Raw genomic sequence first — 20,000 nt, forward strand, 5'->3', positions numbered from 1 at the left:
ATTTAAAATTAGGCAAGAAAAAGGGTAGTGGTAGAGATCTGATTTAAAGTAAGCCTCATTTTTGAGGGCGCATCTCAAAAAAGACAAAAATCTAGCTGTATTACCACTAACAGTTATATTTTGTTTGTTTCGAAATGTTAAATTAGGAAAAAGGTGTCTGAGAAGGACTCAAACACTTGTTCAGAATAGAATGTCTCAATTAGGATTTTTTAACCTCATTCAAAATGGCAATTCAAAATGGCATCATTCGACATCATGTCGTGTTTCGAAGTGTTACAAGGTCTCATTAAAGATTTAAATTTATGCAACAAAGACTTTCCAAAGTAGGGAACTTTTCAACCCTTTTACCCCAAAAAGACACAATTTTGTCCAATTGAATTTCATGTGTTCGCATTGAGCCGTCTTTACTGATGCTTTACAGAAAAAAAATGACTTATATACTTTTTTTGATAGTATGGATAAGGGCAAGTATTGTTATTCGTCTTGTAAGAATTGGTAAAGTTTAGTGAGACTAGTGACGCAGAGAGAGTGTTTGAAATTGAAATAATCTGGCGACTTGATCAGTCTCCTTTTGAGATATAATTGGTCTGTATCTTTTCCAAGTCTCTTTTTTTACTCCTATAACCGCTAGATTTCACTGCCCGGGGTGGCTTAATTGAAAAATATCCGCCTTTAATCTCAATTTATTTATTCCACACAATTCATTATTGTCGCAACTGTCCAAAAATAAACAAAATGAACCGATTGTGATTTGCTTTTTGGCCAAAGGTGATTTCTTGATTCTCTACAAGTAAATAGATTTGCTTTTATAATATCAGTTTATTTATTATTCAGTCTCCTCTTTTGGATAAAGAATAAGGCTTTCCTTTCCCTCTCTCGCAAAACAACTCCTTTGTCGCATCTTTAAACAAACTTATCAAAAGCAGAAGAGCAAAGCAGAAATAGTAGCAGCCCACTACTTCAGAAAAGAGAACAAAACAACTAAAGTCACTTGCCTTCTCTCTCATTTTGTGACGACTGAGCCTGTTCAACTACATCTCTTCTAAGCAAAACAAAGTCTTAATTTCACTTTATTATTTTGCAAAATGAGCAACCGTGAAACTCTAGATTGGTTTTTAATCTACCTCCTCTTTCAAATAATCGGTAAGTTATCGCCATTATCACTTCTGTTCATGCCCCCGCCCCACAAACCCACAAATAAACCTATAAACTCCAACCCAACCTCCATCCACCCGTTTAACTGCTTTTTAACTCCTGCTCTTAGGATTATAACAGCTTTAGCAGTAAAATGATCAAATATTTAATTTTACTGATCAATTTACTGTCTCTGCCAGATTATAATTGACAACTAATTTTGGTTGGATCTTGTAAACTCTAACTGGCTATAAGAGGTTTCTTGCCAACTGAAGAGAACAGTTTCTGCTCTTTTCTCTTTCTTTGTAATCTCATTTTTGGAACACTCACCGCGCCCACAGAGAAGAAGGTTCAAGCTAGCCGTTTTGCAGAAAGACAGACTACAGTAGCCCCTCCACTCAATTTTTATAGATTTCAATCAAAACTAATTTAGTGAGGTAAAGAGAGGGGAGTTGAACAAACTGCCCAATTAAACAAAAAAGACGGAAGCAATTGATGAAATTAAAGAACAGGAGCCTAATAATAGCCTAATAAAGTAAAATAACATGCAGCCTAATAAAATTATTGCAGCCCAATAAGAGGTGGGATGGGGGGGGGGGTCAGTCCGTTAGTTTCATTATGTTTCAATGGAAAAGTGCGACGTTTTTAATTACCCGCCACCATTTGGGGCTGGAGGGGAGGAGTTGTATGCCCGGATTGAGGTTTTTGGGTAAATTTCTGTAAGAAATGCGGTGAATGCGGTTAATTTTTGTAAGAAATGCGGTGATTGCGGTGAATGCAGTGAAAATATAAGTTTCGCCGCATTTTACCGCATTTCTTACAAATACTCACCGCAAAATTACCGTAAAAATCACCGCATCGACGTTTGGGCCAAATTAATGTAAGAAATGCGGCGAAAGCGGGGAATGCGTGAAAAAAAATTCAATGCGAATCACTGCATTTACCGCAAAAAGATGTAAAAAGTACGCGGTGAAAATCATTTTTTCACCGCATTTCACTGCGATTCACTGCTTTCACCGCAAAAAAATGTAAAAATGCGCGGTGCAAATCAATTTTTCACCGCATTTCACCGCATTGCTTACGAAAATTCACTACCAAACCTCGACCCGGGTGGTTGCTGTTACCCGGGTTGAGATTTTGGGTAAATTTTTGTAAGAACTGCTGTGAATGCGACGAGTTTTTGTAAGAAATGCGGTGATTGCGGTGAAAATACATATATCACCGCATTTCACCGCATTTCTTACAAAGGTTTTCCGCCGTCAGTTAATATTGAATGTGTAGTGTTGGTGCCGCTGTGGCCGGACGTCAGAGAATTAAACTAATCAGCTTGCTTCACTGACGCCAGTGTTGGTGGTGTTTCAAAACAGACCCTTGATTTATGGATACTTCGGCACGATAAGTTTGGCTTACCCTTTGCCCACTGTTGTTCCTTGTCAACAGTTGAAACTTTCGTGAGATTTGCTTCACTAAATCTTCTTTTGCTACCGTGAAAATGTCATCCATTTCATAACCATTGAATTACATCTCTATAATCAACATTATGAAGTGGTGTTTCTTAAAGTTACAGTTTTTAGCACGTGCCTCCTGGTATAAATTCACCGCAAAATTCACCACATTTCTTACAAAAATTCACCGCATTTGCTTTCCAATGTTTACTCACTCGGATTTAAATTTACAAGAAATATTAAAAGTACGTGGCATTTGGCGCAGTGGAATAAGCAGATGAAGGCATGCATGAGGTCAGAGGTTCGAACCCCTGTAGTGATGTTTCTTTTTTGTAAAAATACCGAGAACGCGGTGAAAATAAATAATGCACCGCGATTCACTGCATTCACTGCAAAAAAGATGTAAGAAATACGCCGTGAAAATTAATTTTTTCACCGCATTTCACCGCATTTCTTACGAAAATTCACCGCCAAACCTCAACCCGGGTGGTTGCTAGGAAAATTAAAACCTTATTTGTTTCCACTAAAGATTGTGATGACGCGCGCTTTCTTCATTTGTGTATTTTTCATGAGTGTATTTATCATGTGTGTATTTCTCATGTGTGTATTTTTGTTATGGCTCGTTTGTTTATTTGGGCAGCGTTTGGAATCACAGCCGCATCCTTCTCAGAGCACATCAATTGCAAAGACAGCAACATTGATACCTTAATTGATGCAGTTCTCCAGGCTGACCAATTCTGTCGGGCTCATCCAATGGCCACTCTCCGAATTGAAGCAAGTCCAGTCGGAAGTGCAAGCCAATCACTTTTGGAGAAGTGGCTCACTCAGAAACGAAACAGAGCCGCCTCAGGATCAGAGTTTGAGGCGGCCAAAAAGACGGGAATGTTTCATTGAAAACGGGGGAGCTAGGGTGATATAACTGTTTACAATCTTCAGTTAATTGCCATAATATTTTGCGTGTGGTAATCATCATAATACAAACACAGCATTCAGAGAGCAAATCTCAGAGAGCACTGGAAATTTTGTCACTTTAATTGAAAGTAAACTCAGCTGCTACGATTTAATTGCGATGGACGTTTTTATGATGCGCTATTGAGAAATTTATTTTTATTCAAGGAAGCTTTTCAACATTTCTTGGACCGACTCAATTTTAGTTTTTTCGAATTGTTTTTTTTTATTAAATTCCATCTGGAACGAATTTCAAGTCTTGATCAGCAGTTCTCCAGTGAACTATACGTCTTGAATTGACAAATCAGTACTGAACACGTCTTATCTCAAGTCCTAAGACTTGTGAAGACATGTCAAGACTTGCTCAAGACTTGCTCAAGACTTGGCAAGTCTTGATTCAAGTCTGGGTCGAGACTTGGCGAGTCTTGAGTCAAGTCTTGACCAAGACTTTAGCAGTCATTATTTTTGCTTAGTTAAGGAAAGTAGAGTTTTAAGAAGAAACTGTTTATAATTAATGCATTTCAAAATTAGCAAAATTTGGTAAATCTTTTTTTACGAGAAATATGCTAATCTGACCAAGCTATTACTGAATTGAGCATACAACAACTTCAATTGCACTATATATTTACCCCAAAGACAAGTTGTCTTTCAATGGGCAGTTTTTCAAAAGTTGCTATGACAGCCTAATGTTGTCCATGATGATTAAAACGCTATTAATGCCACTTTCGGATCAGTACCCCAAAGTGTGATAGGAAAGCTACAAGCAAGTACTCCACTTGGTGTAGGAACGTCCTTTGCGACTGAGTCTTTTATAAAAAGAGATTTTTCACTAAAAAATGCTTTTTAAAATCCTGACTTTTAATCGGCTTTTTTCACTTAGTCTCTACGCCTTAAAAGTTGTTTCAAATTCTTATCTTCGTCGTTCTGCTAGGCAGTAGCCCTCAATCTTAAAGCGCCTAAGTCCCCATTCTTAAAGTTTTACTTGCCTAGCACTACCAAACTTAGCACTTTACTTTTAATCAACCCTTTAAACGGAAAAACAACTTGGCCAAATTAAGTCTTATTAGAGAATTTTTCGAGAAGTCAGAGCCTCTTTGAGGCTGAGTTTTAAAATGAGCCAAATTGAAAGGCTTTTATCTGAAGCCAGAATGACAGCCGACGAAACAACACAAGATGAAAGCGATTTTACTGAAGTGCGAAGTAAAAGCAAAAGGTTCAGAAAACAAGCACAAGTTCCAATCACAAACGTTAGACCTATTGTTCTTTCTCTTGATCCAAGGCCATCGCAAATACAGTTTGCAAGAGCAATCAGATCGAACTTTCAAATGGTCAAAATAAAGCACATAAGAGAGTTGAAGAACAATGCCGATTTTTTTATTCAACCTTAGGACCTCGCATCTAGAGAATGCCTAATGCTGACCGTAAACCTAACTCAAGCCTTTCCAAATGCAACTGTGAATGCCAAAAACCGAACCAAGCTTCGTAATTGTAAATGTGCATCACAGCATTAATGAAGATGAGAAAAAAGCTGAGCTCGAAAACAACAACGCAATGAATGTCAGCAAAGTTACACGAATAACAAGCCGAGCAACTGGCCAACCAACAAAATTAATTCGAGTCATAACTGATTCCAATAATCATGTTAGCGCAGCTCAAAAGCATGGTGTCAAAATTGGTTGGCAGTTATACCGATGTGAAGCAAGCCGAGAACCACCCCACGTAAGGCAATTTTTCAAATCCCAACAATTTGGTCTTATCTGCTAAAGAATGCAGAAACGCCACTTGATGCCTCCGCTGCTCGCAGGAGCAAAGTGTTAAAGAAATCAAAGTGTTCAAAAAGAAAACGCAAAGCGTTCAAACTGTGGTACTGCGCATGCGACAGTTTATCGCAGTTGTCCGGCCTATCAGCAAAAGTTAACTGAGGCTTCAAGAAAGATAAATGAGAATAAATACTCTGACGCAGCAAAAACTTCAAACCGCAAAAAACACTGAACTCCCGCCACAAATTGAAAAAAATAGCTGTTTTAGTAGCCGAAGTCCTGAGTAAAATACGAAGTCCTGAGTAAAACAGTTCTCAATACCATGTCCTACAGTGATATAATAAACATTGTCTCTTACAGCGCCTCACGCATCTTCAATGAAAAAATTGACGGTCAAAGAGTACATGAGAGCATTAAGAGTACAAATATCACCTCTGTTAATACAATGCCGCCTAACAACCTAGCAAACAACCAAAACTTTACCCAAAATGGATAAGCTAAAAAATTTGCAATGGAACTGTCGAGGTCTAAACAACAAAATAAACAATCTGATTTTATTTTCGGCCGAAAAAGACATAGATATAATTTGCGTAAATGAAGTGAAAAAATGGCAGAAGTCAACCCCTCTCAGTTATTATATTGTTGCAAAAGAAACTTATGCCAACGGTCACCATGGTTCTGTTATCTTGATAAAGAACAACATTGTCATAAAGCGAGTAGAACCAGTTGAAAAAGAGAACGAATACCGAGGGAAAAACCTTAGAAATACTGAAACTATGCATCACGCTGCTGTTTTTTGGGGACTTTTGGATAGTATCTGTTTACAATTCGCCTGGAAAACCACTTTCACTGGAAAAATTATTCTCAGAAATAATGTCAAATGTTTCTGTATGTGGTGACTTCAACTCACCCCACCAAGAACTAAACTGCTCCTATGATTTCGAAAACGGCGAGAAGCTTTTAAATCTAATTGAAAAAGGCCATTTTAAATTGCAAAACAATTGTCACTACACATATAAGTCGGTTGACGGTAAAAGCAGAAATAAGCTCAATTTGCACTTTTGCGGTAGTACAGTTTTTACGAATTTTAACAATTTTGAAGTCTCAGAGGAGCTAGGCAGTAACCACAGAACCAAAATTACAACGTTGAAACTCAAAATAAAGAAAATGTTTGACTTGAAACCTAAAACTGATTTCAGAATTTTTAAAGAAAACACAAGAAAGTCTTATAGAACATCGATTCTTTGGCCTGCGCAGTATCCGGGAAAGGATGATCTAAATCAGTTTAGCAGTAGCCTGGCTGAATTAATACACAAATCGCTGGAAGATTCCTATTTCATCAAAAGCAAGTTTCCGTACAGTATTGGGACACGAAAATTGATAAAACTGAAAAAAAGAAAGCGAAGACAGCTCAAAAGTGCTTTCGGCGAAGATTTAAGGTCTCTAAGAACAGAGATAAAATATCTACAAAAAGGAATGAAACGATCGATTAGGCAATCAGAAGAAAGAAAAAGAGAAAAAATTTTGGAACGTGCAAGTGATAAGGGCAGTAAAGGTTTTTGGAGAGCAATAAAAGAACTAACAAATGATCACGAGTCAAAACAGAAAACTGGGGACTATCCCAATTTAAACAATAAAGTGTCGCAGGCAGTCACGGATCAGAAAAAAAGCGAATTGTTCAAACAATTGCTAAAGGATACCATGAAAAATCACACCACAGTTTCATCAGGAATTGCTGAACACTGCGAGAAAATTGAAAATCAAACTAAAGCGGTTTTAAGGTCAGTTGTAGACACCGAGCAGCTTTGTTTTGTGATCACAACAAAGGAATTGGATGAAATTTTGAGAGAATCGAAAAAGTCATGCCCAGGTCCTAATAAAATCTGCTACAAACTACTCAGAGAGTTACCAATAAGTGTTAAAGCCCTAGCCTGCCTCCTAATTTCTAGCTCAATTAACAACTCGTATGTTCCAGTAAATTGGAAGGAATCGCAGATAAAAATGATACCAAAGCAAGACAAAGACTGCTCAAAGGCTGGAAATTATCGACCCATTAGTCTTACAGATTGCCTCGACAAAATGTGTAATACTGTTATGAAAAACATTGTCTTAGAACACTGCGAAAGTTTAAATGTTTTTGGCGAAACTCAGAGCGCATACAGGAAACATCGCTGTACCACAAACAACCTTATCAAACTTACTCAGCACGTTAGTGAAGCTTTTCAGTGGTCCGAAATGGTTGGTTGAGTGTGCCTGGATGTTGAAAAAGCGTTTGATGCTGTATGGCGTCTAGGATTGATCCACAAATTATATTCAATTGAGCTAAAGCTCCCAATTATTAAGTGGATAAAATCATTCTTGTCACAAAGGAGTGTATACGTAAAGATAAATTCCACCGTAAGTTCCAAATTTTGCCCGACAGCCCGAGTGCCCCAAGGCAGCGTAATTGCTCCCATTCTTTTTCCTATATACGTTAGCCGATTGCCAGAACTGAAAGCACAGATCTCACAGTTCGCTGACGATTTTGCCTTGTACTACAGATCTCGCTCAACACAATTAATTCAAAACAATCTGCAATCATAATTGAATAGCCTCATAGACTGTTGTGACCTCTTGAAAATTAAAAAATCCCAATAAAACCCAGTACATGATCTTCAAAAACCCATCAAAGAAAGAGTCTGAACCCAACCCAAAAAAATAAAAGGCGTACCCATTGGAAAAGCAGAGTCGCTAAAGTTTCTGTGTATCACTCTCACTGCTCATCTCAGATGGAACGATCACTGCAATAGTTTATAAAGAAAGCAAACAGCAGGTTATTTCAACTGTGGAGACTTAGCAATCTAAACATTAATGAACAAAGTCTCCTTTTGGTATATAAAAACTTGAATCCGACCACTTTTTTGTATTCTAATGCCTGCTGGATGGACCAATCCCAAGCAATCATTAATAAAATACAGTACGTCCAAAATAGAGCCCCTAGGATTTGCTCAAGAAAACTAAGATGTTAGAGGGTCCAAAAACTCCATGAAGAGGCAAACATGCAAATGATTAAAGAACTTCAGATTAAACTAGCCAATGGGTATATTAGTCCGGCAATTAAACACAACATAGTCTGTAATAGATCTAATACACAAAAAACGACAGTGCCTGCTAAACACGAAGATTTAAGGTCTCTAAGAACAGAGATAAAATATCTACAAAAAGGAATCAAACGATCGATTAGGCAATCAGAAGAAAGAAAAAGAGAAAAAATTTTGGAACGTGCAAGTGATAAGGGCAGTAAAGGTTTTTGGAGAGCAATAAAAGAACTAACAAATGATCACGAGTCAAAACAGAAAACTGGGGACTATCCCAATTTAAACAATAAAGTGTCGCAGGCTGATCAGAAAAAAAGCGAATTGTTCAAACAATTGCTAAAGGATACCATGAAAAATCACACCCCCGGTTTCATCAGGAATTGCTGAACACTGTGAGAAAATTGAAAATCAAACTAAAGCGGTTTTAAGGTCAGTTGTAGACACCGAGCAGCTTTGTTTTGTGATCACAACAAAGGAATTGGATGAAAATTTGAGAGAATCGAAAAAGTCATGCCCAGGTCCTAATAAAATCTGCTACAAACTACTCAGAGAGTTACCAATAAGTGTTAAAGCCCTAGCCTGCCTCCTAATTTCTAGCTCAATTAACAACTCGTATGTTCCAGTAAATTGGAAGGAATCAGATAAAAATGATACCAAAGCAAGACAAAGACTGCTCAAAGGCTGGAAATTATCGACCCATTAGTCTTACAAATTGCCTCGACAAAATGTGTAATACTGTTGTGAAAAACATTGTCTTAGAACACTGCGAAAGTTTAAATGTTTTTGGCGAAACTCAGAGCGCATACAGGAAACATCGCTGTACCACAAACAACCTTATCAAACTTACTCAGCACGTTAGTGAAGCTTTTCAGTGGTCCGAAATGGTTGGTTGAGTGTGCCTGGATGTTGAAAAAGCGTTTGATGCTGTGTGGCGTCTAGGATTGATCCACAAATTATATTCAATTGAGCTAAAGCTCCCAATTATTAAGTGGATAAAATCATTCTTGTCACAAAGGAGTGTATACGCAAAGATAAATTCCACCGTAAGTTCCAAATTTTGCCCGACAGCCCGAGTGCCCCAAGGCAGCGTAATTGCTCCCATTCTTTTTCCTATATTCGTTAGCCGATTGCCAGAACTGAAAGCACAGATCTCACAGTTCGCTGACGATTTTGCCTTGTACTACAGATCTCGCTCAACACAATTAATTCAAAACAATCTGCAATCATAATTGAATAGCCTCATAGACTGTTGTGACCTCTTGAAAATTAAAAAATCCCAATAAAACCCAGTACATGATCTTCAAAAACCCATCAAAGAAAGAGTCTGAACTCAACCTAAAAATAAAAGGCGTACCCATTGGAAAAACAGAGTCGCTAAAGTTTCTGTGTATCACTCTCGCTCCTCATCTCAGATGGAACGATCACTGCAATAGTTTATAAAGAAAGCAAACAGCAGGTTATTTCAACTGTGGAGACTTAGCAATCTAAACATTAATGAACAAAGTCTCCTTTTGGTATACAAAAACTTGAATCCGACCACTTTTTGTATTCTAATGCCTGCTGGATGGACCAATCCCAAGCAATCATTAATAAAATACAGTACGTCCAAAATAGAGCCCCTAGGATTTGCTCAAGAAAACTAAGATGTTAGAGGGTCCAAAAACTCCATGAAGAGGCAAACATGCAAATGATTAAAGAACTTCAGATTAAACTAGCCAATGGGTATATTAGTCCGGCAATTAAACACAACATAGTCTGTAATAGATCTAATACACAAAAAACGACAGTGCCTGCTAAACACTTCCAAAAGTATTCTCGACCCGCTTCAGTACTAAAAAAAATGATTAACTGGCGCACTATGGACGTTCGGCGTAGATAGAAGATCAAAATACTGTCGAATTACAGAACAAGGATCGAGCCCCAGCGTATCCCTTGTTTCAAGATTATTCATCGTTTTCTAGCAAAGATCGGTAGTCGGACTGAAGTCAGTGGAAAACTTGGGAAAATAATCAACAGGAAAACGAAGACAAAACTGGGAAAAAAGGAGGTGCAACTATATTTTGAAATCTGGCTGAAGGAGGAAAAAAGAAAAGGGAAAAAAACAAACATACGAAATAGATAACCAGCAAACAAAAAAACAGCAAATTGTTAGCCAGCAGCGCGGATGTGAGGGGGGGGGGATGGGTGAACTGGAAGAACTCTGTACCAACAACTACGGTTCGAGTCCAACTCTCTTCAAATTTTGGTATTTGGTTTATGCTCTATCTCGATTAAAGCATCAGTTACCTACAGCTGGCTCAAAAACATTTACTTTACGTGTTACAGCAGAGCAAAATGGCGCAGCGGTGAAAAACGAGAAAACGAAATTGACAAGTCGAATCAACAGGAGTTCGTAGCCGCGAAGTATCAACTTGCGAATGTTTTCCTACATTTTATATTTCTGACACATGCGTTTCCTAAACTTATCAGACATGTTACGAGTATATGGCCAGCCGCTCGTTTAGTCAATTAGGGGCCAGATACAACTCACTTTTATTCCATTTCACTCATTTGTCTCCTTCTGTTCAGCCAGCCGCTCGCTTAGCAAATTCGGGGCTGAACAGATTACCAAAGCTTTCCTCCCATAACTTTCATCCATCTTATTCTTTTTAACTCTTTACTCAACACTCCACTGATTTTTTTAAGCAACAGAAAAATCTGATATTATAGTTTTGTGCTGCGCGAGGTTTTGTTCCAATGGTTTTAAGGTTCAGGTTAGCGTAGCACTTTTAGCTCATGGCTTGTTCTTTTTTTTGTATATACAATTAATCTCATTGGAAATGGAGAACAATTTTTTTTGTTTTAATTCATCCCTCGAATGAGTAGCCAACGGCCCAGTCGCGATGACCGTCAAAAACTATAATCAAACAAAATATATTTTACGACCACGGTTCGATTCCCACTCTCGCCAAGGCTTCATTTCTTTTTCTTTTTACATTTTCACAACTCATGTCGCTCTCAGCAGCTTTTATCAACATATCTTTTAAAATTGAATATTAATGAGACGGTGCAGCGGCTAAAAGCGAGAACGAGAAATAGACAAATTTTGCGACGGAAGTTTGAATCCCTGCTTTGTCATTGTCTCCTATTTCGATATCATTACAATTTTTAGAACATGTTTTATTGATACTCCACTGATTTAAAGAAAAGAAGAACAACAGTCCAAGTTGCAATGTGCTACGCGCGGTTTGGTTTCAGTGGTTTTACGGTTTAGGTCAGCGTAGCACTTTTTATCACATCATTACTTCTTTTAATTGAAGTTGAAAACACATTTTTGATCTAAATCCTATTATCTTCAATTTAAATGAACTCTTTTTTTTATAACAACAACAAAATTCTTCGTCTTTAAAGTGATGAGATTTTACGACTTGATTTGAACCAGAAGACATATTCTATTTGGATGAACTCTAAGAAATGTTACAGTGAAGTGAAGCACGATGGTTTGGTTCAGTGCGCTAACCGATCAGCAGATGCGCAGAAGGTGTTTGTTTGTTTGTTTAGTATTGTTCCGTTATTATAAGAGATTACTTACCTGAAGCAATTGAAACTCGTCCCTCGTACTCTACGAGGCTAGCCAAGAGGTCAAACGACCAATTCAAGTGCAATGTCGATATCACACAATAGAAGTCCTTCACAGCACTTGAAATGGCTGAGTCCACCTGATGGTGATGAAATGTTTTAATACAGTGATTTCCAAAACTCAATTTTAACAAGAACTCAAACTCTTTCTTAATGTATATAAACTTTCTTCACCGAATGGTTGTACATAAATTGGGTGTATATATATTTTTTTATTCTCCATCAAGTGAAATTTCTCTCAATGCTCGTGTTGTCTTGCGCTTCTTTTTCTCAATTTGGAGAGTTTTTTTAGGCAGACGCCTGTAAGTGGCGGCCTTGTTTTTTCTTTATAAAACAAAAGCAAACCACCAATAAAAGCTGGGCTCGCGACTTGACTCAAGACTTGCCAAGACTTATAACTTGATTTAAGACGTGCGAAGTCCAAAAATTGACATGATCAGAGCTCTGATACATTACTGATCCAAGATTTGCAGTTTCAATGAGCCAGTACTGATTATAATTTGACGTTCAGTCTGGGTACTCTAATTGTTGTGTAGGTACCAGAGTCATCAAGAATTTAAAACCGTGCAATAATCTTGCAAGCTGATCATCATTTCTTTCTTTTTATCTGAAAGAACTTTGCAAGAATCGCAACATTACCAGCGTTTACCGGCACCAAATTTCACAAGGTAATGTACTCACTTTTGTAACTATGTTTCAGTTTTTCTATATTAATACACTGTGCGTGTGAAGCGCACTTACATACTTTGATAACAAAAAGAAACTCCCCTAATTGAAAATTTCAGTAAGTGTTTTCCACTTTTATACTCCAAGATGAAAAGTCTAATCTACTTTTCACCGCAAAATAATTTTTGTGGAGACCAATTGCTCAAAACTGTCATAAGTAGATTTCACTTAATTTGGGAACACATAAGGTATGGAAGCCTTTCAAGGACTGGAAGGAAAAAACCATTTTAAAACGAGCCAAAATCGGTTTCAAGTGAAATGTCTCAAAATAATACCAGATTTCACACAGTAGCTCCAAATATAATTGACTACCCAGGTTGAGGTCGAGACCGAAATGGCCTCTGATCAGACCATTCCAGACAAAAGTGACCTCTGATCAGACCGAGCCAGACTGCGTTGACCTCTGATCAGACTAGAGTGCGCTCTAAGCTCCGTGTGCGCTTAGAGTGCGCTCGAAAACTTCCTCTGATCAGACTATTGTGCAGTCGAATGTCACCACCTGATCAGACGAGTGTGCGCTCGAATTCGCCTCTGATCAGACTGAAGTGCGCTCGAAATCGCCTCTGATCAGACTGAAGTGCGCTCGAAGTTGCCTCTGATCAGATTGAAGTGCGCTCGAAATCGCCTCTGATCAGACTGAAGTGTGCTCGAATTTGCTAATGATCAGACTAAAGTGCGTTGAAAATAGTCTGATCAGAGAAAGGATTTGAACATGAAAAAGTCTGTCAATGTTGTTATAATATAATCATTTCATAAAAATTGATGTTTTCAGAAATATATTCGACTAAGGAAAAGCCTATAATAAAAGTATTGCCAATTAAAAGAAATCCAAAGTGGCGGAAAAACAATTTGTTGAGTATGCCAATAATTCATGTTTTTGACTTAATAGATGAACTTAGACAGCTTTACATAATAATGTCTTGATCTACAGTTAATCCCAATCTTTTCAAAACGGGACCGGCAGTTGCTATCAGTTGGGACTCTTGTTTCTGATCAACCCATCAGGCTCTCGATGGGTCTCTGATCAGAATGCGTCTGTATTGTAGACTCTTGGGAGAGACAGCCTCAGTCAGCAAAACAAAAACAAAAAAATGAAAAAAAAATTTGCTCGAATCGGCCTCTGATCAGACTAGTGTGCGCTCGAATTGGCCCCTGATGAGACAAGTTTGCGCTCAAAACTGCCTCTGGTCAGACCGTCCCAGACCGACGTGACCTCTGATCAGACAAGATCCAGACCATTGTCTGGACAAAAGTGCGCTCGAAGTCTTCTCCAGACCATGTAATTCGAGCGCACCGAGAACATGTGTGCGCTCAAAGATGGTCTGATCAGAGGTCACTTCGGTCTGGCCACCTCGACCTGGGCAAGCATTGAAGCATAATCCAGAAACCGTCCAAGAATTGAGAGACGAGAACTAACAAAGAAATTGAATTGTACGGCACATTAACTGCAGTATACTTCCTCATTCTGGTAATAAATTTTCATAAAAGTGTCTTAGCCTGTGTAGAAACGAACAGTGTTGCTTTTAATTTGGAAAAAATGAGGTTTTTTGCAAATAAGCAGGAAGGTTTTTTAATTTCTCTTTTCTTTTTTTGGGAAAGTGATCAATCAGACCCTAAACTGTGGGCATTTAATGTATTTACATGATTTTCTAATTCGAGTGTCATGTTGTAAATGAAACCTCACATTATTGCAGCCAAGTATCTGTGCTAGAATGTCAAGTGTAGTATTTCATGCTATTTTTGCGAAAAAAAAATACTTCCAGTAATGTTTTTGGGGGCTCGTCTTAATATTCCTAGTTTGCTTGATTTCAGAAAGGATTTAAAATTTGTGAAATCTCCCTAGTAGTGGGAAAAAAGTGCTATTCCGCCACTTTCTAATCGGAAGATGACTAAATACCACCTTTTTCCCACTAATCTATATATCTACTACTTGCTTTTACCCCCATTTTATTCACTACTATATATTAGCTCTATATTCAATCAAAAATCAATCAAAATAAAAAAATCAATCAAAATCAATCATTATTTTATGAATTACTCTTAGAGTGATTTTCACTCTTTATTTATTCTAAATCTGTTATTAATTAAGAAAAAAAGGTCAAACCTAAAATTAATATCAATAAAAACCAAAACTACATGACTGATAAATTAAAAGAAGAAGAATTAGCTTCTTGAATATTATACTTATAAACTTGCTCTCTGAATTGATTTCTAGTATGACCATATCTATATCTATGAAGATAAATACATAGTCTACATTTCCTATTTCTAAATCTATATAATGATATATGTTTATAAACATGACACATACTACATGTTAGATATTGATCAGGATCAGAGTAATGATATGCCAAATGTTCTATATAATCTTTCACTTTAACCATATTTTTACATACATAACAAGAATATTCTAATTCTTTACAATTATTTCAACATTTTTTCCAAGGCTTATTTTTACACTTAACACACTTCATTTTCATTTTTCGAAAAATTATATTTTGATTATTTCCCTAAATAAATACATCATGTCTCAATCAACTAATACTAGTGTCATAAACTTCTGCGATGTCTGTAATCTATCCTTTGAATCAAAGAAGGGTTTATACAGGCGTCAATCATACGATCTCAAACATAAGGAACTATTGGAGAAAATGTTTGGGTCTGAAGAAGAAGAAATCTTGGAGAAGGTGTATAATTCGGATGAAGATGATTATATTATTAAAACTAAGACCAAAACTAAGGTTATTATTAAAACTAAGGATATAATTAAAACTGAAACTGAAACTGAAACTAAAAGTGAACCATGCTGGGTTTGTGGCGATAAGTTTGAAAATCAGATAGGTCTACAAACTCACATGAAAAAACACTGGAGAGAAAACGTTGTCTTAAACGATAACTATAATATTAAATCAAGCTTTAATCAAAGGCAGTTATATATTACTAAATCTAAGGGTAGTTTTATCAAGGATATTAATGAACCAGTAGATTACATAATAGACGAGTTTAAACCATTTAAATCATATAGATATAAAGTTACTGCCAATTGTTTATATAAGAAGAGGCACTCAGAAGAAGAAAAGACTACTAATATAAACTTTAGAACCGATGAATATATGGATAAAGATCGTCGACTGAATCTAAACCAATGGCTTGATTGTGTTAGAGACACGTATGAGGGTTACGGCTACGATTATGAGTTTATCGGAATAACAGACATGCAAATAAACATAGAAAGGAATAAACCATCATTAGGATCTTATACTGAACTGCCACCAGGTCTAAGAGATAAAACAAAAGCGATTTTAAATATCAGAAGTAATAAATTTAACTGTCTACGATTATGTATTACAGCTTTATTGCATCCTGTAACTGAAAATGCAACTAGAGAAAATAAGTATATTAATAATCTAGTCGATGACTGGGAATATAATGAAACTGCATATGATTATATAACAAAAATCCAAAATAAAAATAATATCAATATTTGGTTTACAGACCTACGGTCGTGCTTCACCACAGGCCTACTCAAGGTAACATAGTCAAAGTAGAACGCTTAAAGAAATGTTCTAACTTGGTAAAAGGTAGACATAATGTAAGAATAGTAGCATGGAGCGAACACTGTGCCCTAATTAAAAATGTAGAAGTATTACTAGAAAGACCTAACACCAAACATGCCAAGTTCTGGTTTTGTTATAATTGTACCTATTGGTTTAGTTCTCAACATAAATATGAAACCCATGAATGCTGTGTATTAACAAATTAAATTTAGGAATCAACATAGACAACAAGAAGTGAACAATGTTATATTTAGTGATATTGAATGTTATATGAAAGGAACAGATGAAAACATTGGTAGCAATACATATAGGATATCTGAACATGTACCTATTGCTATTGGCTATAGGTGGTATAGCAAAGATGAAGTATATAACAGATCATACTTTGGTCCAGACTGCATCGATGATTATGTTAGAGATTTATTAGAAATAGAAACAAAACATAGTATTAAGATAAACAAAGCAATGATATTTACAGAAGAAGATAAATTGTATCATGATGCTAATGTTATATGCCACATTGGTAATAAAAAAACTGTGTTAATAAAGTTAGAGATCACTGTCATCAAACAGGTAGATGTAGAGGTCCAGCATGTAATATTTGTAACTTGAACTATAAACATCAAAACTTCATTCCAGTAATATTTCATAATGGTAAAGGCTATGACTTCAATCTATTATTTAATGAGATATTTAAACATATTAATAGCAGGAGAAGAATTGATATCTTACCTAGTACTAATGGTAAAACTAGAATGTTTAGAGTGGGTATATTAAACTTTATAGATAGTTACAGTTTCTTGACAATGTCTCTTGATAAAATAGCAAAAGTTTACAACATAAAAAAAAAGAACATTATATCGTTATGAAAACTTTAGGGATGAGAATAGCTATAATAATAAACTAGGTAATCTATCAATTCAAGACTTTTGCTCATCACTAACAACTAAGTTACCAACTCAAGATGAAGTAGATGATTTTAATAATTCTAATAGTAATAAAACAGGTAAAGAATTAACATCAGAACATATGGAAAATGATATATTCATATTAGGACATTGCTTCAATCTATTTGTTAAGTTAAACATGAATACATATAAACTCAATCATCTACATTAAATTAGTCTACCAAGCTACAGCTTCGATTGTTTCCTAAAACTAAGCAAAGTTGAATCAGACACAATACAAGATGAGCAAATACTAAAAGACTTCATTAGTGCAATGAGAGGTGGCATATGTGGTGTTATGGGTGATAGGTATATTAGAAGTCAAAACGAAAGCTCTAGTCAAAGATCCACGGCGAAGCATGGCGAAGCATCGGTGAAGCCGGTTCCTGGATGGACGAATTCCCATGATCAAAGATCCTTCTGGTACATCGATGCCAATAACTTATACGGTTTTGCACTAATGCAAAAGCTACCATATAAAGATTTTGAGTACTCCAATACAACTCTAGATGAAGTATTAAATACTTCAGATGATAGTGATTACGGCTATTGGCTTATCTGTGATTTAGAATATACTAATGAATGTAAAGAGAGAACTAGCAACTTCCAACTACTACCCCATAGAAGAGAAGCAGAGAATAATGAACTGGGATACAAACAAAGTCCCCCAACTTCATCAAAAAGCAAGAAAATAATAATAGATCAGAATAATAAATATGAATACCCAATACACTATCGGATGTTAAAGTTTGTTGTTAAGATGGGTATAAAGGTTACTATAGTGCATAGAATAATTAAATTTAAGCAAGATTATACAATTTGAGACTACATTGAACTTAATACTAAAATGAGAGCTGAAGCTGAAACTGAACCTGAGAAAGATATTTTTAAGTTAATGAATAATACATTGTTTGGTGAAAGTTGTGAGTATCCATTAAAGTTTCTAGAAGCTAAGATTCTAACCGATGATTACGAAATATTTAAAGCTGTTAGTAAACCAACATGTAGGGATGTAATTAGATATGAAAACTATGCTCTAATATAATTCTATAAAAAGGAAATACAATATGATAAACCTATATATCTAGGCTCTACTGTATTGGAGTTAAGCAAACTCCACATGTACAAATTTTATTATGATGTACTAAAACCATCGCCTACATTATATGGATACTGACAGTTCTATATTAGGTTTCACTAAAGGCAAGGTTGTCAACGGGTACATGGACTTGTCCAATCTGGATAATCCCATAAATACAAATAACAAAGTCCCCGGCAAGTTTGAGCACGAGCTGGGGAGTAAAATAATAGAAGAATTTATTGTAATAAAACCTAAGACTTATAGTATAAAGAATTATGGGGCTAAAGAGAAAGGAATAAAGAAAGAAAGTAATGGAAAGCATGAGGAATATTATAGTGCTCTAGTAGATAATAGGGAAAGGATAATAGAGGAAAGCAGAATCCAAAAAGTAGGTAGAAGTATGGCCACAATAAAGATAAGTAAAAGAAGTTTAAGTAATTTTGATGATAAAAGATTCTATGTGAATAATATCAAAAGCTATCCCCATGACGAGGACTTGTACCTATTTAAAAGGGATTTAATAAATAAGATCCGTGAAGCGGCTTCCCCGATCAGGGAACCGTTTTCACCGATCAAGAAGACAATAGATAGGGATAAAAATAAGCTTATCGGTGAAGCCACCCTCTTGATTAACAATATTAAGGAATTAACTATAAATAGTAATAGAGAATTAATAGAAGCAGCTAATAGATTATATAATGAGTTATTATAATTATAGATCTAATTCATACATAGTATAATAATAATATTTTTCAATATAAAAAATGGCTATACTAGATAAAATCATAGAATTAAGTAAACTAGAAAAACAAAACAGAAAGAATAGATTAGAAGATAAATTAAAACAACAAGAATATTATGGCGAAATAGAAGAGTTATTTGATCCTTTAACTAAAACTTTAAATACAAACGCTGAAACAATGCAGGCTCTTCAAAACAAAACTTTGGCTGTGCTAGACAGTAACACTAATACTTTAAAGAGTCTAGGACACCATCAACAAAGCAGCTTTCTTGATGAACGGGCCGCCCTCTTAACACTCACACCCGATCTACACACGAACATTAAAATATTGAAGAGTGCAAACTTTTGCCGTAGACAATGATATGATTGACATTTTATTACTAATGGGTAAACAAACAAATAAACAATTCCATTTAAAATCAGTTGATATAAATTCAAACAAATTTAAAATAAATGATGTAGATGTATCTCTAGTCCGTGATGGTATAAAAATAAAAGGTGAAGTCTATTTTTTTCTAAGGATTTTTCTATATTTATTACTAATAAAGATGTAACCGAAAGAGATATAAAAGGTGATGAAATCAAAATAAAACAATTTCTAAGGGATATTGGTTATAAACAAAGAGAAGATACTAAAAGTAATAGACCAAACTTATAAGAAGAATGTTTGCTAGTATCGTTGAACCCACTTCTCGTGTTATATCAATACCAACCTCCAGTGAAGATAAAAAATATCGTCGTAATACTAGTGATTATGAACAAGGGATAGTAGAAGAAGAAGAAGAAACTGATTATGAGACTGATTATGAGACTGATAAACAAATAGAAGCTAATGGTCTTACTAAGACTGACCCCAACGACTCAATAGAAAGACTAGAATTATTAACACTAGAAACAAAAGCTGGTCATGATAGATTATATGACGAAATGCTAGATATATCTAAGCAACTATTATCTATGAATAT

At 35.8% G+C, this 20,000-nt stretch overlaps 1 protein-coding gene across 1 annotated transcript; it reads left to right on the forward strand.

Moving 5' to 3' along the window:
* The first annotated feature begins 702 nt into the window (after nucleotides 1-702).
* Nucleotides 703-3,698, forward strand: LOC142355944 (uncharacterized). Its single transcript, XM_075407949.1, has 2 exons — nucleotides 703-1,143; nucleotides 3,220-3,698. Exons 1-2 carry the CDS (start codon nucleotides 1,086-1,088, stop codon nucleotides 3,471-3,473), a joined length of 312 nt encoding a protein of 103 aa, XP_075264064.1. The 5' UTR covers nucleotides 703-1,085; the 3' UTR covers nucleotides 3,474-3,698.
* The last annotated feature ends 16,302 nt before the right edge of the window (nucleotides 3,699-20,000 follow it).

Source organism: Convolutriloba macropyga, unplaced genomic scaffold (genome assembly GCF_964194025.1).
Source record: "Convolutriloba macropyga unplaced genomic scaffold, txConMacr16.3 SCAFFOLD_3837, whole genome shotgun sequence".
Lineage (NCBI taxonomy): Eukaryota > Metazoa > Xenacoelomorpha > Acoela > Convolutidae > Convolutriloba > Convolutriloba macropyga.

Bases quoted from the DNA above. Each gene is read 5' to 3' on its own strand.
- LOC142355944 (XM_075407949.1), top strand. From the start codon at position 1,086: ATGAGCAACCGTGAAACTCTAGATTGGTTTTTAATCTACCTCCTCTTT. The intron at 1,144-3,219 runs GTAAGTTATCGC...TTATTTGGGCAG, and splicing joins CCTCCTCTTTCAAATAATCG to CGTTTGGAATCACAGCCGCA.